Below are 25,319 nucleotides of genomic sequence, written 5' to 3' on the forward strand. Positions count from 1 at the left end.
CTTCAAGCCAGCTTCTTCACTCTCCTCTTTCACCCTCATCAAGAAGCTTTTCAGTTCTTTGTTTTCTGCCAGAGTGGTATCATCTGCTTTTTTGAAGTTGTTATTTCTCCCAGCAATCTTGATTCCAGTTTGTGATTCAACTAGCCCAGCTTTTCACATGATGTACTCTGCATAAAAGAGCAGGGTGACAATACACAGCCTTAGTGTACTCCTTTCCCAATTTGGAACCAGTCCATTGTTCCACATCCAGTTCTAACTGTTGCTTCTTGTCCTACATACAGGTTTCTCAGGAGACAGGTAAGGTGGTCTGGTACTCCCTTCTCTTGAAGAATTTTCCAGTTTGTTGAAATCCACACAGTCAAAGGCTTTAGCATAGTCAGTGAAGCAGAATTAGATTTTCCTTGGAATTCCCTTGCTTTTGCTATGATCCAGCAAATGTTGGCAATTTGATCTCTGGTTCCTCTGCCTTTTCTTAGCCCAGTTTGTACATCTGGAAGTTCTTTGTTCACGTAACGTTGAAGACTAGCTTGAAGGTTTTTGAGTATAACCTTGCTAGCATGTAAAATGAGCAACATTGTATGGTAGTTTGAACATTCTTTGGCATTGCCCTTCTTTGTGATGGGCAATGCCCTTCTTTCTGACTTTTTCTAGTACTGTGGGCACTGCTGAGTTTTCCAAATTTGATGACAATATGTGTAGCACTTAAACAGCATCACCCTTTAGGACTTTCAGTAGCTCAGCTAAAATTCCACCACCTCCACTAGCTTTGCTCATAGCAATGTTTCCTAAGGCCCATTTGACTTCATACTCTATAATGTCCAGTTCTAGATAAATTGACCACATCATCATGGTTATCTGGTTCATTAATATCTTTCTTATATAGTTTTTCTGTGTATTCTTGCCACCTCTTCTTAATCTCTTCTGCCTCTGTTAGGCTCTTACTGTTTCTTTCCTTTATCATGTCCAGTCTTGCATGAAATGTTCCCTTAATATCTCCAATTTTCTTTAAGAGATCTTTCATCTTTTCCATTCTATTGCTTTCTTCTATTTCTTTGCATTGTTCACTTAAGAAAACTTTCTTATCTCTCCTTGCTATTCTCTGGACCTCTGCATTCAGTTGGGTATATCCCTTTCTCCATTGTTTTTCATTTCTCTTCTTTTCTCACCTATTTGTAAGTCCTCCTCAGACCACAGCTATGTGTATTTCTCAGCCTTCCCCCCAAATCTTATATATACTGGCTCCTCCCTTAATTCTTTGGAGCAGTTCCTCACAGCTATCTGGGAGGTTGTCTCTCCCAGGCAATAGTACTCAGTTAAGTTCCAAAATAAAACTGAAATTTACAGTTCTCACATTGTTTGGGGATTTTTGGTTGTTGACGATTTTGGCAACCATGAAGGGACCCAAGGCATACTTCTCACCTGAACTATATTATACTAGGAGCCCTGGTCCTATGTTCATCCTCCTCCTCAGCAAGTCCAGACCAGTGAGGATTTTCCCAGTTTAGAGACACTGGGGAAAAGTGCATGGTTGAGAAACACTGGGAAGATTTGCTCAGTTGAAAGAGACTGGACTTGGTGATTAGGTAGGAGACAGGCCTAACATCTCTTCTCAATTTGACTACCTTAATAGAATTTGTCAGAATTAAAGTGAAGATACCATATGAGAGTTCTCTGCTTTAAAAAAAAAAAGGGGGGGACACAGCTCTTTCTGGACAATTATGGCTTTTTCCACAATTGAGAAATTTATGGGAGCGGTGAAGGCAAGTCCTAATACCATGCAGTAGTCCAATGGGGGAAATCACTCATTAATTAAAAACTTGCTCACCCAGTGACACACAATGTAAAAGTTGACCAAGCAGTACTCTAAGCACCCATGATGGCTTTAGACTGAATGAGGGAGAAGCTGAGACACATAAAAGAGCTGAAATGACTCTAGGGTGACATCTAGAGGAGTTCAACTCACAAACAGCACACGGGTCCACCATATAATTTCATCCCGACAAACCAACTTTAAAGTGGGTAAGTTTCCCAAACAGTGAAATGAGGGGAGTCAGAAAACCTCTGACTTAATACCCCAACCAGGTTTATGTATGTCCAGATGAAATTGAATAAGTGTCTCTTATTCTCAGATCTACCAATTATTGGTTGACAATCTTGAGTTTTATTTGGCTATGAATAAAAAGGTACCTGACTCCTCAGTTAACAGACATTGAGGAGGATTTTCCCAGTTTAGAGAATTTATATTCACAAGTCCTTTTACACTGTGAATTAAAGGAACTCTTGCCCTGAAATGGCCAAGATGAGACTCATTTGACATTCCAAATTTAGTTTCTATGCCTGCAGTTAGAGAAAGCTGGCAGAAGGTAAGAATTCTTACCATATCTGTCAGTTTCTTTGACCTCTGCCTGCAAGGTTTGCTGGAAATTAGAGTGGTAAAAGTTCTTCTTGTTTCTAAAATTAGATTAGTGGGAATAAATTTTTGTAGAGTTAGCTCCTTGAACTCAGTGACTTTTGGTTTGAAATGTGGAAGAGTACTCTAGGTTTGTTAATCTTTTTCCTCCCAGACCTGGTCAGGTTTTCTTGTTGTTGTCTCTGTCTTTTGTGTCTTTGGTCATATGGAGGAAAATTATTGGTCTGATTAGGTTTTCCTTTAATCTTATATATATCCTGAAAACTTGTCTCTAACATACAGAAGGTGCAAGTACATTTGGCAGTCACTCAGTATACTGGAATTCCAAACTGAGAAATTCTTTGTCTGACAGAGTCAGCTCTCAGGGGAGTTTGTCATAACAGATCTCAGTCCATATGCAAACTTTGTCATCTCAAACTTTGTTGTTTCCATTTGTACAATGAAAGTCTTTACTTTCTTAGAACATCCTTGGGCGTGAAATTTCTGCATCTTGTGAGGGCTGCATCCTTTGTGATCTCTTGCAGGAAGCCTCTTACATACTTGGTTTAGCCACAAAAAGGCTTATTGAGTTGAGTCACTATTAAGATCCTACTCATCAATTGACATCACTTTGCCAACAAAGGTCTGTACAGTCACAGTTAATGATTTTTCCAGTAGTCAGGTATGGATGTGAAAGTTTGACCATAAAGAAGTCTGAGAGCTGAAGAACTGATGCTTTTGATTTGTGGTGCTGAAAAAGACTCTTGGGAGTCCCTTAGACTGCAATGAGATCAAATGAGTCAATCCTGAAGGAAATCAACCCTGAAAGTTTATTGGAAGGACTGATGCTGAAGCTGCAGCTCCAATACTTTGTCCACCTGATGCGAAGAGCCAACTCAATGGAAAACTCATTTTCCTGATGCTGGGAAAGATTGAAGGCAAAAGGACAAGAGGTTGGCAGAGGATGAGATGGTTAGATAGAATCACCAACTCAATGGACATGAAACTGAACAAATTCCAGGAGATAGTGAAGGACAGGAAAAACTGGTATGCATGACTTACTGATTGAACAATATCAATAGACAAATGATGGATCCTCAGAATTTGAAAGACTTTGAAATTGTTAAAATTTTAGAAAGTGCTCATCTTAAACACTTGTACTTATTTTAATTGGTATGCAAAGTCCCCAAAGACTTCTAATTTCCAAAACAGCTTCTTTGAAGGATTTGTGGTATAAAGCTAATGAATGATTAAAAATATAAAAAGTATCTAAAAGACTGTAAGATTGACATAGCTCCTACTCCCCTCTATCCTCCTTTATTTGAGTACTCATTCTTATAATCCTCTGTATGAATTGCTTTTCCACTCTGAAGAGACTGTTAAGCAGTTGCCTTTAGAAATAGGACCTCTTAAGGCTGTAGGCAATCCTCTTTGGGTCAAGGGGTGAACTGAGGGCCATAGTTAAATAATTCCTTAAATGCAGAGAGGATCCTCAAAAGTTTTTGTAAATGGATTACCTTTATGGGAGGCCATTGGTCTGACTAAACTAGCGAACACAGCTGATATTCACAGCCTGATAAGGAACTTTTTGGCCTTCTCCCCCAAGCTAAATATACCCAGAGGGAAAGAAAAGCATCCCAACACAGATGGATGGGTATGTCCATCCTTCGATGTTTATGAAAGTGAGTGAAAATTGCTCAGTTGTGTCTGACTCTTTGCAATCCCATGAATTATACAGTCCATGGGATTTTCCAAGCCAGAATACTGGAGTGGGTAGCCGTGCCCTTCTCCAGGGGATCTTCCCAACCCAGAGATCAAATCCAATCTCCCTCATTTGCAGGCAGATTCTTTACCAGCTGAGCCACCAAGGATGTGGCTCCTCAATTCCTTGATGGGCTTTCCAGGTGGCTCAGTGGGTAAAGAATTTGCCTGCAATGCAGGAGATGCAGGCAGATTCAGGTTGGGAAGGTCCGCTGCAGGAGGGCATGGCATCCCACTCCAGTATTCTTGCCTAGAGAATCCCATGGACAGAGGAGCCTGGTGGGCTACAGCCCATAGGGTTGCAAAGAGTCAGACACAACTGAAGTGGCTGGGCAAAGGACGCATGCACTTAATTCCTTGAGGAATTAAAAAACAGCAGTACTCAATTTTACAAATCTACTCTTTCTAGGACCAGAGGTATGGCTTGAGAAACAATTAAAAGCCCATCAATCCTTTTTTTTTTGTTTTCTCTCCCTCAAACATCTGCTAGTCTTCCCCGGTGGCTCAGATGGTTAAAAAAAAAAAAATCAGTCTGCAATGCAGGATACGTGGGTTTGATCCCTGGGTTGGGAAGATCCCCTGGAGAAGGGAATGGCAACCCATTTCAGTATTCTTGCTTGGAGAATGGCACGGGTAGAGGAGCCTTGTGGTCTATAGTCCATGGGATCGCCAAGGGATGGACATGACTGTGCGAGCAACAAACAACGCTAATTAACCCATATTTCCCCTATCTATCTTATGAGGTTTGTAAGTATTAAAAGAAAAAAAAATTCTGTCCTTACAGGAAGAAAGCCCTTCTAGAAGGATCTTGCATTTCTCTCCCTGAGCCTTTGAGATGTAAATGTTCTACATGGTCTTCTCCAGAAAGTTTTATCTAGGCCATCTTTTAAGTGCAAATTTTAGGAATGTAATTTTTATGGAAAGAAAATGAATAAGGAGATAGGTCATTTGGAACTTGACTTGTCAAGGAAAAATATAATTTTTCAGTGTCTAGTGAAAAAAAGGGTTTAGCCACCTAAATAAGTGACCATCTGCCAGAAACCCAATTCAAATCTGACTTTTTCTATAACGAATGGGTATTGATTTATTGTACCTGACAAGGCTGAAAATTTGGAATGGGGACTAAGGGATCTCTGTTTGTGTGTGTCTACATATATGTGTGAAAGTTACACAGTTCATCCGTAATGGAACACCAATTTATACCTTGTTCACAAGGCACTAAAACCTCACTCCCACACTACAGCGGGAGGGGACAGGATGGGATACGAACCCACGCATGCAGAGCACAATGGATTAGTGTTGTAGATGTGTGGTATAGTCAAAATTAATTTGTAAGAGTCCTATTTAGTTGGTTTAAAGAAAATTAAGCACTTAGATAAACTCTCAGAAACATAAAAGAAACTAAAATGAATTTCAGTTTCACAAGATTTGGGAAATATTCAGTACTGAATTAATGTTTGGTATTAAAGATAGTTTAGTTCTTTATTAATATAGACATGTCTTTAGAGTTATCAGCATTAAATATAACACTTTTGTTGTACCTAGATTTATAAGAAGTTAAATAAGATCTTATTACCTCTGTTGAAAATTTGTCAGCCAGAAAAATGACTTGATATAATAAAATTTTTAATAGTAAATTAAGCATATGTTCAGAGTTTTTAAGTGAACTCTTTAAGAATAATCATGTTTTATGGTGTGTCTACTTAAGAGTTTCTCTAAATCTTTTTGGCAACTTCAAATTTTAGAGTTTTGCTAATTTAAGGTAAATGACAGAAGTTTATTGAATATCTAGATCATCCTCTAATAAAATACTGAAACATTAATTACTAAACATAAGCTTCCCTTTACAGAGAAACTAAAGATATTGAGGACTATTTAGTAAATATGTTTGGTGCCACATGGAGATATCTTCTATAAAAAAGCACATAGTTTTAAAAAATCATAAGCAGTATTTAGAAGTTTGACAATCTACAGAATGCTAATATTCATAATGACTTACTTCTTAGTTTTTGTTAGAAATGAAGGTTTTTAAGAGTTGAGAATTCTAATTAAAATATGTAATTAAAACCACTAAAATTAATAAAGAAAACATCTTTGCTTTCAAGAAAAAAGATATGAGGGATGAAACACATTTATTTCCAGGATGATAAAGTAATTTTGTCCTAAAGGTATTTTTAAAAGAGAGAGAGTGCGGGCTTTGGCAGCACATATACTAAAATTGGAATCACACAGAGAAGATTAGCATGACCCCTGTGCAAGGATGATTGGAGAAGGCAAATGGCACCCCACTCCAGTGCTCTTGCCTGGAAAATCCCATGGATGGAGGAGCCTGGTAGGCTGTAGTCCATGGGGTCGCTAAGAGTTGGACACGACTAAGCGACTTCCCTTTCACTTTTCACTTTTATGCCTTGGAGAAGGAAATGGCAACCCATTCCAGTGTTCTTGCCTGGAGAATCCCAGGGACGGGGGAGCCTGGTGGGTTTCCGTCTATGGGGTCGCACAGAGTCGGACACGACTGAAGCGACTTAGCAGCAGTAGCAGTGCAAGGATGACACACAAATTTCAGAAGCATTCTATATTTTTATTAACAGATGCAAACTATTATATATAGAATGGTAAACAACAGGGTCCTACTGTCTAGTGTAGAGAAATATATTTAATATCCTGTGATAAACCATAATGAAAAAGAACATGTAAAAGAATATGTGTGTGTATATATATATATATATATATATATAGAGAGAGAGAGAGAGAGAGAGAGAGAGACGACTGAGCGACTGAACTGATAACAGATATTGATATGCTCTTGATAATAGATTGTAAAGTGTTTTTTTGTTTGTTTGTTTTTGTTTTTTGTTTTTACCTTTTGAGTAAACTGTTGTAATTTCTGTATTTGCATTTGAAATCTTTCATCACTTTTGGGTGGATAACTAAGTATGGTTACATAGTGACATATGATCCTATTTGATTAAGTGTTTTAAAACCTTTTTAATATAGTTAACAAAATTCCCCTAAATCAAATTCTAAATGAAGTTCTTTTGACCTCTAGCTAACTTTGAGGTTTTTAAGAACACCTCTGGAGCATGTTTTCTCTTATCAAAGAAAGACATTAAACTAATTAAGACTTATTTTGTAAGTTAAATTACATGGGAAGCATTGTTAAATGAGTAGTGATAAACGTTTTTAGGTTGCATTGTATAGACAAATGTCATTAATATAAATGTTCCAGAAATCAAATGAAATTTCTAAAATTTAAATATGTCCTGGTATGATGTCATCAATCATAATTCTAGCTATTATTTTAATATTATATGCCACTACAATAGCAAATTTCTTTGACAATTGCATTGTAAACAGGTTTTTAACCTTGCTTTTTAAGTCTTTTGTCTTCAATAGACAGTTATTTTTGTATTCTGACACTTTTGCAAAAATGCTTCATCTTCAAAAATATTCATAGAAAGAACTTTTTGACACATCAGGTTTCTGATAACTTTCAGCTCATACCAGTGAACTAGTTAAGAAATTAAATAATTCTAATGGAAACCCTGATGACTTCATAAAACTGTTAACAGAAGATCATGGTCAACAAGAATTAATTACATAGGCTGAATGTTAGTTTGTATGACTTTTTGTCTGAATTACTAGCTTTTAATCTTTGTTGTCCAAATATAAGGAAACTGTTCCCCTTAAATTAACTATGACTTACAGCAATTTTACATTTTAACTTTGTAAGCAGAATTGTAACATTCATCTTTTCTCTCCAAATTCCTACAGAATTTAGAAACTCTTAGTGAGTATTCTTATTTTTATGGCAATATAATTATTTGCATAAGTTTGATAAGAATCTGTTCTTAAAACAGGACATACTGGAAACATTGGGGTTATATTACCATGGTTTTGACTGGAATGTCATGTTTGAGAAAATCCATAGAATCAGATATGACCAGATAGCTTTAAAGAACTAAGGTGAACTTTATGGAGACATAAAGCCCATTAGGATTGTAGCTCTTGCTTCTTCTGTCTGCCCTCTGAAGAAAGAAGAAGGTAAGAGGATTGTGCAACCCCGCTCCAGTACTCTTGCCTGGAAAATCCCATGGACGGAGGAGCCTGGTGGGCTGTAGTCCATGGGGTCGCTAAGAGTCGCACACAACTGAGCGACTTCACTTTCACGCATCAGAGAAGGAAATGGCAACCCACTCCAGTGTTCTTGCCTGGAGAATCCCAGGGACGGGGGAGCCTGGTGGGCTGCCGTCTATGGGGTCGCACAGAGTCGGACACGACTGAAGCAATATAGCAGCAGCAGCAGCAGCAGCAGCAGCAGCAGCAGCAGCAGCAGCAGCTGATGGCAGGGACTGGCTGGGGGAAGACTGGGTGTTGCTCTGGTGGGCAGGGCCACACTCAGTAAATCTTTAATTCAGTTTTCTGCTGATGGGTGGGGCTGTGCTCCCTCCTAGTTAGTTGTTTGGCTGAGGAAGTGACTTAGCAGCAGCAGCAGCAGCCCAGTACTGGAGTTGACAGGCTTTTCATGCATTGGAGAAGGAAATGGCAACCCACTTCAGTATTCTTGCCTGGAGAATCCCAGGGATGGATGGGGTTGCACAGAGTCGGACATGACTGAAGCGACTTAGCAGCAATAGCAGCAGCATGGTAGGGCTAAAGGTGACCTCCAAAAAGGATTTATGCTAACATGCACCTTCCTGGACTGTGGTGGCCAGAGTTCCTGTCCTTGCAGCAGGCCAAGTCCGACCTACATCTTTGCAGGAGACCCTCAAACACTCACTGGCAGGTCTGGCTCAGTTTCCTGTGGAATCACTGTTCCTTTCCCCTGGGTCCTGATGAACACAAGGTTTTGTTTGTGCCCTCCAAGAGTCTCTGATTACCCCAGTCCTGTGGAGTTTCTGTAATCAAATCCTGCTGTCCTTCAAAGTCAGATTCCCTGGGGATTCCCAGTCCCTTTGCCATATCCCCAGGTTTGGAAGTCTGATATGTGGGGCTTAGTTCACTGTTCACTTTCATGCATTGGAGAAAGAAATGGCAACCCACTCCAGTGTTCTTGCCTGGAGAATCCCAGGGACGGCGGAGCCTGGTGGGCTGCCATCTATGGGGTCGCACTGAGTCAGACACGACTGAAGCAATTTAGCAGCAGCAGCAGCAGCAGAACCTTCCCAACAGTGCAAGAACTTCTTAGGTATTATTGTTCTCCAGTTTGTGGGTTACCATCCAGCAGGTATGAGATTTGATTTTAACGTGATTGCGCCCCTCCTATAATCTCATTGTGGCTTCTCCTTTGTCCTTGGACATGAGGTATCTTTCTTTCGTGGGTTCAAACATCCTCTTGTTGATGGTTGTTCAGTAGCTAGTTTCAATTTTGGTGTTCTCACAGAAGGTGAGTGCACATCCTTCTACTCTGCCATCTTGAGGATTATGAATGAGATAAGTTGCTACACTGAGAGCAGAGAAAGTTCAGCCAGCACTGCTACACCTATGAATCTCCCTTAGCTGTTGTGAACACACAATGAACAGAAGTACAGATATCTTTTTATATCTGTTTTCATTTTCTTTAGATATATACCCAGGAATGGCTTGCAGGATCATAAGGTACTTCTATTTTTCCTCTTTTGAGGAAACTCCAAACTGTGTTCCATAGTGGCTGCACCAATTTACATTCCTATCAACAGTGCACAAGGATTCCCATTATTGTTTGTTAATTCACATTATACTTAAAAATTTTATATAAAGTTTCAATCCACACATTTAGAACGTTGTTTCCACTTCTTTTCACTCTCTTCTGATTTCTTTGACATCTTCAGCTATATTCCCTGGACAGCATATTCAAAAGCAGAGCCATCACCTTGCCGACAAAGGTCCACAAAGTCAAAGCTGTGGTTCCTCCAGTCATCATGTACAGATGTGACAGCCAGACCACAAAGAAGGCTGAGCACTGAAGAACTGATGGCCCTGAATTGTGGTGTTGGAGAAGACTCTTGAGATACCCTTGGACTGCAAGGAGAGCAAAGCAGTCAATCCTAAAAGAAAAGAAACCTAAATATTCATTGGAAGGACTGTTGCTAAAGCTGAAGCTCCAACACTCCAGCCATCCAATGCAAAGAGCCAACTCACTGGAAAAGACCAATGAGTATGACCATATGGTCAAAGCTGTGCTTTTTCCAGTGGTCATGTATGGATGTGAGAGTTGGACTATGGAAAATGCTGAATGACAAAGAATCAATGCTTTTGAATTGTGGTACTGGGGAAGACTCTTGCAAGTTCCTTGGGCGGCAAGGAGATTGAACCAGTCAATCCTAAGGGAAATCAACCCCGAATAGTCATTGGAAGGACTGATGCTGAAGCTGAAGCTCCAGTGCTTAGGCCACCTGATGTGAAAAGCTGACTCACTGGAAATGACCCTGATGCTGGGAAAGATTGAGGACAAGAGAAGAGGGCAACAGAGGATGAGATAGTTGGATGGCATCACTAACTGAATGGACATGAGTTTGAACAAACTCTGGGAGATGGTGAAGGACAGGGAAGCCTGGTGTGCTGCAGTCTATGGTGTTGCAAAGAGTTGCACACAACTGAGTGACTGAACAACAACCATAAGAAAGCCCCTTGGAAAAACAACCTGTTACCTTACTTACAGAGAGCCCAGCAGCCTTACCAGGTAAATAAGGAAGGTTACTTCCTTGAAGTCCAAGAACCTCAAAATATTTTGAGGATCCCAAGCAGAGGGGTATTCACCTGATCTATATGTATCTATATATCTATACAGATATAAATAGTACAGGCAGATCTGATGACAAGTCTTCGGTATGACTTTTCTGACCTTGAGAGGCCTTTTATTAAAATTCAATCTGAGATTTCTTATGGAAGGTTCCAGCACAGCCAACTTAAAAAAGCCTGCATGATTAGTTATACTTATGCAAATAATCAGGCAAAATTTACTGAAACCAGACTTCTTTTGCAAACAAGTTAATCTTCATTTGGGGATATTTTATAGAAATGAGGGTAATTTTAGAGAGAAAATGATTGTTTCTATGAACGCTGAGTTCTAATGTTGTTAATTGTCTTTGAGATTTTGTATTTACTACCCAAGACTCCCTTCATGAATGTCTTTGTTACTGCCTTGCATTGTGACAAAAGTTTAGTCCAATTATTAGAAGGATATGCTAAGATTGTTTCTGAAGTTTATCACATGGATCTATTTTTGAATGAAGACTGGGTGACCTATGGTCTAAAACCAGGAGATGATGTATAATATAAAATATATCATTAAAACAACTCTCTCTAACCTAGGTTAAAGGACCTTTGTCAGATTCTCCTAATTAACTCTTGCACAGCATTACTTATATATTTACTTAAGTAGTGGCTCAGTCCTGTCTGACTCTATGCAACCCCATGGACTGTAGCCTACCAGGCTCCTCTGTTCATGGGATTTTCCAGACAAGAGTACTATAGTGGGTTGCCATTTCCTTCTCCAGGGAATCTTCCTGACCCAGGGATCAAACCTGGGTCTCCCACATTGCAGGCAGACGCTTTACCATCTGAGCCACCATGGAAGCCCCAGTTATGAACAGCATAACTAAAGAGAATTGATTCTTGGATTCTTGTTTCCCACTTAGAAAGGGCCCCTGCACTGGACTTGTCAATAGAGAAGACTGATGACCTCAAACTCACCTTAAAATAATACTCAAACAGAGGAGAAACTACTTCCACTCCAGGATAAGAAGAAGACATTAGAAGGAGATAGCTATGCCCAGATGCTGGATCTGACCCACATGATTATTTATAGTGTTGTTTTCATTTCTTTGACTTTTGCACATAACTCAAAATGATTTTCAGGGGCACAAGTCCCATGTAGAGTTTAAAAACTAATCCAATTGTTGTATTTATGGTCAATTACCTACATCAAGAACTTCTTGGTAACAAGCACGGAAATTAAAATTCTAATCAGAACTCTTCCAACAAACAAAAGCCCAGGACCAGATGGCTTCACAGCTGAATTCTACCACAAGTGTAGAGAAGAGCTAACACCTATCCTACTCAAACTCTTCCAGAAAATCGTAGAGGAAGGTAAACTTCCAAACGCATTCTGTGAGGCCACCATCACCTTAATACCAAAACCTGACAAAGATGCCACACACAAAAAAAACCAAAACTACAGGCCAATATCACTGATGAACATAGATGCAAAAATCCTTAACAAAATTCTAGCAAATAGAATCCAACAACATATTAAAAAAGATCATACATCATGACCAAGTGGGCTTTATCCTGGGGATGCAAGGATTCTTCAATATCTGCAAATCAATCAATGTAATACAACACGTTAACAAATTGAAAAATAAAAACCATATGATTATCTCAATAGATGCATAGAAAGCCTTTCATAAAATTCAACATCCATTTATGATAAAAACCCTCCAGAAAGCAAGAATAGAAGGAACATACCTCAACATAATAAAAGCTATATATGACAAACCCTCAGCAAACATTATCCTCAATGGTGAAAAATTGAAAGCATTTCCTCTAAAGTCATGAAGAAGACAAGGGTGCCCACTCTCACCACTACTAGTCAACATAGTTTTGGAAGTTTTGGCCACAACAATCAGAGCAGAAAAAGAAATAAAAGGAATCCAGATTGGAAAAGAAGTAAAACTCTCACTGTTTGCAGATGACATGATCCTCTACATAGAAAACCCTAATGACTCCACCAGAAAATTACTAGAGCTAATCAATGAATATAGTAAAGTTGCAGGATATAAAATTAACACCCAGAAATCCCTTGCATTCCTATACACTAACAATGAGAAAACAGAAAGAGAAATTAAGGAAACAACTCCATTCATCATTGCAACAAAAAGAATAAAATACTTAGGAATATATCTACATAAAAAAAACTAAAGACCTATGTATAGAAAACTATAAAACACTGATGAAAGAAATCAAAGAGGACACTAATAAATGGAGAAATATACCGTGTTCATGGATCAGAAGAATTAATATAGGAAAATGAGTACACTACCTGAAGCAATCTATAGATTCAATGCAATTCCTAACAAGCTACCAACGGTATTTTTCAGAGAATTAGAACAAATAATTTCACAATTTGTATGGAAATACAAAAACCTCCAATAGCCAAAGCAATCTTGAGAAAGAATAATGGAACTGGAGGAATCAACCTGCCTGACTTCAGGCTCTACTACAAAGCCACAGTCATCAATACAGTATGGTACTGACACAAAGACAGAAATATAGATCAATGGAACAAAATAGAAAGCCCAGAGATAAATCCATGCACCTATGGACACCTTATCTTTGACAAAGGAGGCAAGAACATACAATGAGAAAGACAATCTCTTTAACAAGTGGTACTGGGAAAACTGGTCAACCACTTGTAAAAAAATGACACTAGAACACTTTCTGACACCATACACACAAATAAACTCAAAATGGATGCAAGATCTAAACGTAAGACCAGAAACTATTAAACTCCTAGAGGAAAACATAGGCAAAACACTCTCCATCATAAATCACAGCAGGATCCTCTATGATCCACCTCCCAGAATACTGGAAATAGAAGCAAAAATAAATGGGACCTAATTAAAATTAAAAGCTTCTGCACAACAAAGGAAACTATAAGCAAGGTGAAAAGACAGCCTTCAGAATGGGAGAAAATAATAGGAAATGAAGCAACGGACAAAGAAATTAATCTCAAAAATATACAAGTAACTCCTGCAGCTCAATTCCAGAAAAATAAGCAACCCAATAAAAAAGTGGGCTAAAGAACTAAACAGACATTTCTCCAAAGAAGACATACAGATGGCTAACAAACACATGAAAAGATGCTCAACATCACTCATTCTCAGAGAAATGCAAATCAAAACCACAATGAGGTACCATTTCACGCCAGTCAGAATGGCTGTTATCCAAAAGTCTACAAGCAATAAATGCTGGAGAGGGTGTGGAGAAAAGGGAACTCTCTTACACTGTTGGTGGGAATGCAAACTAGTACAGCCACTATGGAGAACAATGTGGAGATTCCTTAAAAACTGGAAATAGAACTCCCATATGACCCAGTAATCCCACTTCTGGGCATACACACTGAGGAAACAAGAATCGAAAGAGACACGTGTACCCCAATGTTCATTGCAGCACTGTTTATAATAGCCAGGACATGGAAGCAACCTAGATGTCCATCAGCCGATGAATGGATAAGAAAGCTGTGGTACATATACACAATGGAATATTATTCAGCTATTAAAAAGAAGGCATTTGAATCAGTTCTAATGAGGTGGATGAAACCAGAGCCTATTATATAGAGTGAAGTAAGCCAGAAAGAAAAGCACCAATACAGAATACTAACACATACATATGGAATTTAGAAAGAAGGTAATGATAACCCTGTATATGAGATAGCCAAAGAGACACAGATGTATTGAACAGTCTTTTGGACTCTGTGGGAGAGGGTGAGGGTGGGAGTATATGGGAGAATGGCATTGAAACATGTAAAATATCATATGTGAAACAAATCGCCAGTCCAGGTTCGATGGATGAGGGAGGGTGCTCAGGGCTGGTGCACTTGGATGACTCCGAGTGATGGGATGGGGAGAGAGGTGGGAGGGGGGTTCAGGATGGGGAACACAGGTACACTCATGGTGGATTCAAGTCAATGTTTGGCAAGACCAATACAATATTGTAAAGTAAAATAAATAATTAATTTTTAAAAAAAAGTACTTCTTGGTGGATTTCTCCAAGGCTTTAATTGGACAACCCTAAATTAAGACTTCCCTTTTGGCTCAGACGGTAAAGCCTCTGCCTACAAAGCAGGAGACCTGGGTTCAATCCCTGGGTTAGGAAGGTCCTCTGGAGAAGGCAATGGCACCCCACTCCAGTACTCTTGCCTGGAAAATCCCATGGATGGAGGAGTGTGGTAGGTTACAGCCCATGGAATCGCAAAGAGTCAGACACGACTGAGCGACTTCACTTGTCACTTGGTCTTAGAAAAATTATTCTAGAAGAAAGAAGTTATATTTCTGTTTGAGCCACTTTTGATATTGCTAGATTGGAGGCCTTCACTTGGCCAACCAATCATACTTGTTCTGACCATGGTCATAAATATGAATTACTTAAATCTTCCTTAATCACCCTTGTTTACTGTTGCTTTTCCTGGCAACCTCCCATATTGACTCTCCCTACCCTCAAAAGCCTATTTTGTTTTTAGCTGAGGATGGTAATTAAGGTGAGGGTTTTGGCCATTTTGGTGAGTTACCAGTTTTTCTTGGTCTCTTCCCAGAAATGTTATTAAACCTTGTTTGATTTTCTCCTGTTAATCTTTCTCCTGTCAATTTAATTCTTAGACAAGCCAGAAGAATGTAGATGAAAAGAGGAAAATTTCTTCTTCCCTAACAGTAGCCTTCAAATCCATTCAGTACCTTGGGGCTGGGAGGGGAGGATAGCTCTTTGTCAACTTTTTTTTTTTTAAGTAACACATAACACATGCATATAGTAAAAATTTCAAACTGGATAAAAGGTCATACAATGAATAGCCTTCCCTTGAAAGTCAATAAACAGTCCCTCCCACTTTATTGTCAGTCCACCAGTTTCTCCCTCAGAGGCAACCACTGTTACCAGTTTCTTTGTAGCCATTGGGACATAGTCTGAATATTCAAATACATGGATATACATTCCCTTGTACTTTTTTACAGAGATGATAGCATACCATGTAAACTGTTCTGCACCTTGCTTTTTATATATTAAAATTTATTTTCCTCCAAAATTTTGTCCTAATGAAATATGCTGCTTCCTTTTTGAGTTAATTTTGACCATTTCTTCAGGAAACTGCCTGTTTCCTCAATATTTTCCAGTAGTTTTCAGAGTTAGAACAACTAACAAAGTTCTTCATACCCATGGGTCTGTTAATCCCACTTCCACCACTTACAAAGTTTCTAAGCTATTTGGGGCAAGTCCTGCGACTTCTGATGTGGGGTAAATGTTCACAGAGGGTAATGAGTATAGCATATTAAGCAGTAATGAATCAGTTTGGAAATTTTGTGAGATGTGATTGCAATTAAGAACATAAAATAATTACTATTTTAGGAGTGTAGCCCTATGCCACCCCTTCCTCTTCAACTTTCTTTCCTGAGTTTCTCTTCATAGCATATTATCTCACACTCAACTTTGTACCCTATTAGTTAAATGAGAAACACTGGCATTTTTAGACTGAAATAATGCCTAGGTAAGCCAAACACTGACTTTCTCAACAACTGTTGTATGGTCTGTCCTCCTCTTAAGCCAGCACCAAGGCCATCTTGAAATTAGTGGCAAAGAGGCCAAGAGATAAGGTTGGGTGTTATAGTTGTGGTTTTCAGTTGGAGAGAGATAACTTACTTTGGAGGTTGGCAAGGAAACAGAAAAGGTTACTAAAGGCCTCAGGGAAGCCAGAAGGGACTTGGTAACCTGATAAGAGTGCTGAGGTCAGGACAGGGTAGGGGTGGCATTGATGGTGAGAATGGTATTGGTAGGGATGGTGGAGGATGTATGGGAGGCTGAAGCTGAGCCTGGGGAATTGTACATAATATTCTCTTGTAACATTTTTTAAAAGTTTCATATCTACTGGCCTAATTTTTAATATTATTCCCATCAGTATTTGCACAAGTACTGAAAATGTGCTTAGTCTGACAAGGTGAATTATAAGAATACTTAAACAAAACAGAACAACACACACACACCTCATTAGTTTGGGAATTTTATCACACTACAGCCACATTCTTTTACGTTTACTACTTGTGTGCTTTCCTAGACTGCCCAACCAAAAAGTAAAAAATAAAGCTCCCTATTTCACATCATCTCCTTCCTTGTTTGTTAAAAGTGGAAAACTAGTATTTATTTGCCCCAACTGGCACTCTAGCATATATTGCTCACATCAACAATGGATGTATTGCCTGATCTCATTTTAGCCTGGGGAGAGGTGAACTGGAGTCTGAAACACTGAGAAAGTCCCGAGATGAGACAGAAAAAGAGATAGGGACATGCAGGAGTATTCTTTAAAAAGTTACTTTAATATTCACCCTCTTTCAGCCTTGAACATCTTCAGTACTTGCCCCAGATCGCTTAGGGGCAACAGTAGAAGGAGTAGCTGGTAGGGAAGGCTTCATCTTTTTATTCAGCAGCTGGTAAACAGTCGCTCGGCCGCTGGGGGAGGAGCAGGGTTTTCCCCTAAGGTGCAGTTGTGGGGTGAGGTTTCGGGCGGCACACTGAGCCTCCGCCTGAGAGCCGGAAGCAGACACTGGAGAGGGAGTGGCGCTGAGCCGGGGGAGGAGTGAGAAGGAAGCGGCAGTCCCCTGGCATACGGAACTGTCTGAAAATCAGGGATGAATGTTAAAAAGAGAGCGTATTTAGCGACACTCCTGGCCCCGAAGAAAGGAACTGAGGCGACACGAATCCCCTGTCCACCACCCAGAAGACGAGAGACGAGCGCCAGGGCCGCCAGCAGCTGTTAGGCGCTTTTTGGTGACGCGGCCGCCGCGCGCAGACGCGCTGACGGGCCGTGGCCTCCACGTCTCAGGTTGCGCAAAGGCCTGTGGGAGCGACCGGGAGGAGGGCCAGGATGGCAGAAGCGGTGGAGTCTCCAGGAGACCCGGGGACAACAACGCCCAGGCCCCTGGTGAGCTTGGGATCTACGACAAAGGGGACCGAGGGTGAGGCAAAGTGCCCCTTAAGGAAGTAGGGTAACGGGCTTGTACTTGAGAGTACTGGAATTCCTTCCTCCCGACAGGCCCTTCCTGTATCAGATGCCAGATCCAGTCCCAACCGTCTACCTGTTCTTTGGGCTAACTGCCCCACCCCCCATTCCCCTCGCTGCCGCCCCCCTCCTTTCCACGCCTTCTTGTGAAACTCTCAATTCACTTTCCTTTCACAGGCTCTCACCACTTGTCTTCCTCCCCTTCATTTTGTTAAATGCTGAGCTTCAGGCGATTTAAGTATCTTTGCATCTGCTGTCCCCTATTTTATCGAGACTTGTCACTAGTCCTCGAGGGAGTAGCAGGATTCTGGGATTAATGAGAGATTGATTCTCATGGGATATTATAACTTGATTATTTATTTGTTCAGTGAACTCCAGTCGTCCTGTTTTAATCCCTGCCCTCCCTTGTCACAGCTCTTGCAGTCCTCTTCATGATGATCTCTTGCTCCTGTCTGCAGAGGACAGAATTTCTATTGCAAGTACTACAAGTCCAAAACCTGAACATGTATTTAAGAACACAGGGTTTGGAGTTAATGTTACTTGGTCTGGAATCACCCATTCTGGCACTTGTGTGAATTTGGGCAAGTCATTTAATGGAGAGTATTTCTTCATGTGTAAAATGGAGATAAAAATACCTGCCTCAAAGAGTTTTTAGGAAGTTGAAATGACATAATTTATGTGAAATGTCTAATAAAATTAGTACCATAACTGAGTAGTGTCAACTCAACATTCTGCCCCCATCCCGCCTCCCAAACAACATTTAGTCATGTCCCAAATAGTGTTTATGAGTAGGTGCTCAATAAATGGTGCATTCCTTTTCTCTGTTTTAAATTGTCAACATAGTAGAGGACTGATCTGGGAGTCAGGTGAAACTAATTCTAGTTATGGTTCTGCTTACTAGCTTTATTTGTTCATCTCTTCATTCTTTTGTCAAATATTTATTGAGCATCCACTATGATCCAGGTACTCTTTTAGGCATGGTGGATTCAACAGTGAAAGAGAGTGAGTAGGTCCAAGTTCTCATGGAGTATTAGTGACCTTGAGGAAATCACTCTGAACCCCAGTTTTGCCTTTTGGAAAATGATAGTAAGTCACCACAGAGTCAGAGTACTAAATGAACTAATATAAGCATAGGGCATGGTATGCCATAGTTACAGGAGTTTAGATGCTTTTAGTTCCTGTTTTTCGTCTAAACTGCCCCACTTCTCTTTTATGAAGCTTTCCCCCAATTAATTTTAGTGGTTCTGATTACTCATTACTCTGTATCCAATACACTTCTATTTAGCAGTGTTTGTTGAACTCCCACAAAGTGTAATATACTATGCTAGTTGCTTTAAGAAATACGAGAGTCCTGTCCTTATGGTGCTTACAGTCTGATTTTAGGCATAAGACAAACATACAATGCCAACATAAGACAGTATGTAAGAAAGTTACACATAACATTTTAACATAATTTAAAAGGTGCTATCATGTCTTGTTGAGGTGATGAAGCAGGCAACATGGTAGAAGTTATATTTGAGGGAGCCTCAAAGGATGGGTAGGATGTGAGCATAAAGCTATGAATGATTGATTACCTGATATGTGCCAGGATTGTGCTAGACATCCTTTGCATATTTTCTAAACTTTATAGCAACTGTTTCAGTTAGGTGGTTTTTAGGCTGTGTTTTACTTGCAGGTGGGGAGATGAGACTGAGAGATTTGATGATTTCCCTAAGGTGACCAGGCTGAAATTTGAACCTGGTCTGCTTCTGAAACCAAGACTATTACCATTAATGCTACACAGACTCTCATTGGTGAAGATACAGAGGTTAGGAGATACTAATGTATTTGTAGAACAACAGAGAGATTACTTTGGTTGAAGCACAGGGAGGTATTAGAAAAGAAGCCTTAAAAGATAAAGCTACTGTAGTAGAGAGGCAGTATAGAACAGTGGCTTCGTGTGCTCTGGGGTTCAAATTGTCTAGGTTTGGTTCTATGCTCTGTCATTTAACTCACTGTGGGATATTGGGGAAGTTACCAAAATCTCTCCATGTCTCAGTTTCCCTATCTGTAAAATGGAGATAAAGTAATACAGGGTTGTTCAGTGGATTGAATAAGTTAATACACATAAAGCACTTGGTAGAGTGCCTGGCACATAATAATCATGCAGTAAGTGTTATTTCCTTTTATTGACCACTATGCTGGGAGGTTTAACAGGCAACAATGAGTCAGTGGAAATTTTTGAGGAGGAAATGTTTTAAATCATGAATTTGACAACATAACAAAGGAAAAGTTACCATGGAAAATGTGTGGAATCTAGAATACCGTGCAATTGTTGCAGTAGTTCTGGAATGAAGTGATGGCTGCCTGGATTATAGCAGCAGTAGATGTGAAGATTTGAGAAAGGCAGAATCCTCGAGGATTTGCAGTGCTAGGGAGAATGTGTCTTAGTGTTTTTCAAACTTTAACATGCTAGCAATCATCTGGGGAATCTTATTAAATTGCAGGTTCTCTCTCTTTTTTTTTTTTTTTTTTTGCTTTTTTGCACAATTACTCTTTTTTTTTTAAAGTTTTTATTTTTTAAATTTTAAAATCTTTAATTCTTACATGCATTCCCAAACATGAACCCCCCTCCCACCTCCCTCCCCATAACATCTCTCTGGGTCATCCCCATGCACCAGCCCCAAGCATGCTGTATCCTGCGTCAGGCATAGACTGGCGATTCAATTCTTATATGATAGTATACATGTTAGAATGCCATTCTCCCAAATCATCCCAAAGCAATTTACAAATTCAATGCAGGTTCTCTTTTAACAGGTCTGAGATGAGGCCTAAGATTCTGCGTTTCTAATAAGCTCCCAGATGGTGCTGCTGCTCCCGGTATCACATTTTGAAAAACGAGGCTATAGAGAAGTGGGAGGAAAATGATACCCTGAACAGAAATACAGAAGAGGATGAGAGCCCTAAATGTTGATTCATTCACTTTTGGAAATGTTTAGTTCCAGATATTGATTGGCAGGCCATCCAGTAGATATCCAGCAGGTAGTTGGACACTAAAATCTGGACTTCAGGGCTCACAAGAGGTCAGGACTAGAGAGATTGATTTGGAATCATCTGTATAGAGTTGAGAATATAGAATCTTGGGTAATGCTTGTCTATTGCCTGTCTATTTAAGGAGCAGAAAAAAGAGCCATAATAATTGCTGTAGCCTAGTGTCTGGAAGGATGTTGGTCCCAGGTGGACCATGACACTAAGCCCCTACCCGCCTGCTTGGACCAAGTTGTTTTCCTGCTTGATTTCACCTGCCCCAGCACACTTGTTGACCTTGTTGACTTCTTTTTCTCTTCAGAATTTTGGTCAGTAGTTGGTCATCTGTTCCCAACTGCTTTCTTAAGGCTGAAGTCCCCACATTTACTGTGTGTTCTTGGCCCTGCCTTTACTTGCTCCCCTCACTGGCCCAAGTCAGGCAGCAAAGTGTGCACATGTGTTTAAATGCACATATATGTATGTATGTGCACAAGCCTGCCAGCATAGAAGAAGGGGAGGAACATGAGGTCCAAGTCACCTTTTATCCTCACCAAGGGGCTAGTCAGAGAGTAAGGTCCACTAGCTGAGGGCCTAGTAGCACTGTCTCATATATGGGGCTGGAGAGCTTCAGATCCTGACTCAGTTCACTGAGCAATGTTAGTGAGTCTCTGGAGAAGAGAGATTGAGGAAGGGTTGGGATGAGGGGTGAGTGGGAATCACATGGCACTTTAGTGACTACTGCTGCTGCTGCTAAGTCGCTTCAGTCATGTCTGACTCTGTACGACACCATAGACAGCAGGCTCTGCCATCCCTGGGATTCTCCAGGCAAGAACACTGGAGTGGGTTGCCATTTCCTTCTCCAGTGCATGAAAGTGAAAAGTGAAAGTGAAGTCGCTCAGTTGTGTCTGACACTTCTAGACCCCATGGACTACAGCCTACCAGACTCTTCTGCCCATGGGATTTTCCAGGCAAGAGTACTGGAGTGGGTTGCCATTTCCTTCTCCATTAGTGACTACAGTCACTCCCAAAACCAAATAACTGGAGTTAGGCCAAACTTCCCCAGTTAAGGGCCCAGTCTTCCAAAATATTGGCCACTTCATATACCAGCCACAGGTTTGGAGGTTCCCAGGACTACCCTCACTTCTGAACTACTGCCTACAACTTCATGGTCAGGCTCTGTAATTCATTAGAATGACTCATAGAACTCAGGGCAATGATATACTTAAAATTACACTTTTATTATAGCAAAAGGGTACAGTCCAAACCAGCAAGAGGGGGAGATGTGTAGGTTGAGGTCTGAGATAGTTCGTAATACAAAGCTTCCTTGTCTTCTCTCTGAGGAGTAAAGGCAGGACGTTGTTACCCTCCTGATACGTTGATGTATGACAGACAGTATGTAGAATATTGCCAACCAGGGAAGCTCACCCACATATCTAGTTTTTATTGAGGTTTCATTACATAGGCGTGATTGACTGGATCGTTTTTTTTTCCATTCCCAAGAGACCAGGTTTGTATCACAGTACTCAAGTGAAGTTGCTCTGTCGTATCTTACTCTTTGCAACCCCATGGACTGAAGCCTACCAAGCTCCTCCATCCTCAGAATTTTCCAGGCAAGAGTACTGGAGTGGGTTGCCATTTCCTTCTCCAGGGAATCTTCTCAACCCAGGGATCAAACCCAGGTCTCCTGCATTGTAGGCAGACGCTTTACTGTCTGAGCCACCAGGGAAGTCCTCACAGTACTCAAACTTGACTTCAATCCTCTAATCTTACGTTTGGTCTTTTAGGAGTGGTTAGCCCCCTATGCTCGGAGAAGGCGATGGCACCCTACTCCAGTACTCTTGCCTGGAAAATCCCATGGACAGAGAAGCCTGGTAGGCTGCAGTCCATGGGGTTGCTAAGAGTCGACCACAACTGAGCAACTTCACTTTCTCTTTTCACTTTCATGCAGTGGAGAAGGAAATGGCAACCCACTCCAGTGTTCTTGCCTGGGGAATCCCAGGGATGGGGGAGCCTGGTGGGCTGCCATCTATGGGGTTGTACAGAGTCAGACACGACTGAAGTGACTTAGCAGCAGCAGCCTCCAGGAGAATTGCACCCTTAACCAAGGCTCTCCACATGCCAAATGTTGAGCGTTGATTGTGTGTTACATGACTTGCAGGTGTTACATAATTCTTATAGCAGTGTTGTTTCCAAGGTAGGGCCATTCGGCTTCAAAGCCCATTTTTCTGCACTGCTCTGCCTACCCTAGCTGTAGCAGGCAACAAGATAACTCAAAACACGAAATCCTGGAGTTTGAAAGGACAGTATCATAGTAGTGAAGAGAGAATAATGACTTCAAAATGAGGTGGTTTACACATTAAGTGCAGAAGAATATTCAGAAGACAAAACCGAGAAAGAATTCTTATATTTCCCTTTTTTAAATTGTGGATTTTATTTATTTATTTTTGGCCACAACCTGTAGCATGTAGGATCTTAGTTCCCTGCTGCTACTGCTGCTAAGTTGCGTCAGTCGTGTCTGACTCTGCGCGACCCCATAGACAGAAGCCCACCAGGCTCCTCTATCCCTGAGATTCTCCAGGCAAGAACACTGGAGTGGGTTGCCATTTCCTTCTCCAATGCATGAAAGTGAAAAGTGAAAGTGAAGTCACTCAGTTGTGTCCGACTTTTAGCGACCCCATGGACTGTAGCCTACAGGCTCCTCTGTCCGTGAGATTTCCCAGGCAAGAGTACTGAAGTGGGATGCCATTATCAAACCCATACCTCATGCATTGGAAGTACAGAGTCCTCTTGACTGCCAGGGATATCCCAGGATTCATATATTTCTTGATTATGAGGTCATTGTTGCAATGTCAGTAAAGTTGTGGGAACACCAGTACAGATTAAAAAGGATTAAGCAAGTAAGAGAGTGAAGAGCAATTTGATCAGAGAAGAGGAGAGCAGTTTGAGATGGTGACAGAAGTAAGGAAGTGAAATATTTTACCATATTTACTTTTATTTTTTAAAATGTTTGTTTGCTTACTTATTTGTTTATTTGGCTGTGACAGGTATTAGTTGTGGCATGTGGGATCTAGTTCCCTGACCAGGAATGGAACCCTGGGTTCCCTATTTTGGGAGTCTTATCTTAGCCACTGGACCATCAGGAGAGTTCTTCAAATATTTAAATAAAATAAGGAGTACTATAATAAATCTCATATAACTTTCAGCATTCTTCTGTTGTTTCATTTATTTCATCACATTTTTTTCTAAAATAACCTTTTTATTTTGAGCTAATTTTAGACAGAAAAATTGCAAAAATGGCAGAGTTCCTGTATAGCCCTCACTCAGCTTCCTCTAGTGGTAACATTGTATATAACCACAGTATAGATCAGAACAAGGAAGCTAACCTTGATACAACACTATTAAACTATAGTTCTTATTTGAATCTTATCAGGATTTCCACAAATGCCCTTTTTTGTTCCAGGATCTTACCCAGGATCTCACATTGCATTTAATTGTTATTTTTCCTTAGTTTTCTTCAGTTTGTAATGGTTGTTCAGTATTTCCTTGTCTTTCATGATCTTTTATGAGTATTTTAAAGCAAATCCCAGATGTATTCCTTTACCCATAAATACTTCACTATGTTTCTCTAATAGGTAAGGACTGTTTGTTTTCTTTGGTTTTCACACATAACATAATAAGAATCACTCCTTAATATCATCTAATCTCTGTTCACCTTCCAATTTTCTAAAAAAAAAAAGTTTTTACAGTTTGTGCAAATCAAGATCCAAACAAGGTCAAATTGCACTTGGATAATACATGTCTTTTAATATATGTGTCCTTCTCTTTTTAATGTAATTTATTTGTTTAAAGTCATTTCTTTTGTAGAATTCTCCACTTTTTGTATTTGGCTGTGGTATTTTTAGTAGGTGCCTCTGTCCACATATTTCCTGTAAACTCTTAAGATCTAGAGATTTGTTTATATTTAGGTTCATTTTGGCTTGGGTAGGGGAGGCAGAAAGAAAAACGAACTTAGGTGGCCCCTAAAATTAGGAATTTTTTGTTTATTTTTTAACTTTCTGTTGAGAAAAGTTTCAAACATATACAAAAGTAGAATAGTAAAGTGCACTCTTGTGTACCCAACCTTCAATAATAATTACCAATTTATGGCCAGTCTTCTTTCTTCTGTAGCCCTACCCATTTCCCTTCTATACTATTTTAAAACAAATCCCAAGCATCATTACATTAATAAATATTGAATATGTATCTCTAAAAGATAAGAATTCTGTTTTAAAGAACATAACCACAGTATCATTAGTACATGTAAAAAAATAAATAATTCCCTAATATCAACTGTCTTGTCAGTGTTCAAATTTCCAGCTCTCTCCTAAATGTTGTATTTTTATAATTTAAAATCTGACCCACCACCTATTTTTATAAATAAAG

At 40.0% G+C, this 25,319-nt stretch overlaps 1 protein-coding gene, 1 long non-coding RNA gene and 1 other non-coding gene across 4 annotated transcripts in view; 2 read left to right on the forward strand and 1 right to left on the reverse strand.

Moving 5' to 3' along the window:
• Positions 1–1,141: 1,141 nt before the first annotated feature.
• Positions 1,142–17,664, reverse strand: LOC132658727 (uncharacterized). Its single transcript, XR_009598711.1, has 2 exons — positions 17,218–17,664; positions 1,142–10,150 (listed from the first exon to the last, which is right to left on the reverse strand). It is a non-coding gene; the product is annotated as an uncharacterized LOC132658727 (long non-coding RNA).
• Positions 6,343–6,445, forward strand: LOC114111798 (U6 spliceosomal RNA). Its single transcript, XR_003587545.1, has one exon. It is a non-coding gene; the product is annotated as a U6 spliceosomal RNA (small nuclear RNA).
• A 67-nt stretch (positions 17,665–17,731) lies between the features above and the next one.
• Positions 17,732–25,319, forward strand: part of YIPF6 (Yip1 domain family member 6) — a 32,314-nt gene continuing 24,726 nt past the window's right edge. For both annotated transcript variants that reach the window (XM_004022148.5, XM_012106839.4), the window contains exon 1: positions 17,732–17,813. In XM_004022148.5, the coding sequence (XP_004022197.1) occupies positions 17,757–17,813 (57 nt within the window). In that variant the 5' untranslated portion in view covers positions 17,732–17,756. The remainder of the gene's footprint in view (positions 17,814–25,319) is intronic.

The sequence above is a fragment of the Ovis aries genome, chromosome X (genome assembly GCF_016772045.2).
Source record: "Ovis aries strain OAR_USU_Benz2616 breed Rambouillet chromosome X, ARS-UI_Ramb_v3.0, whole genome shotgun sequence".
Classification (NCBI taxonomy): Eukaryota; Metazoa; Chordata; class Mammalia; order Artiodactyla; family Bovidae; genus Ovis; species Ovis aries.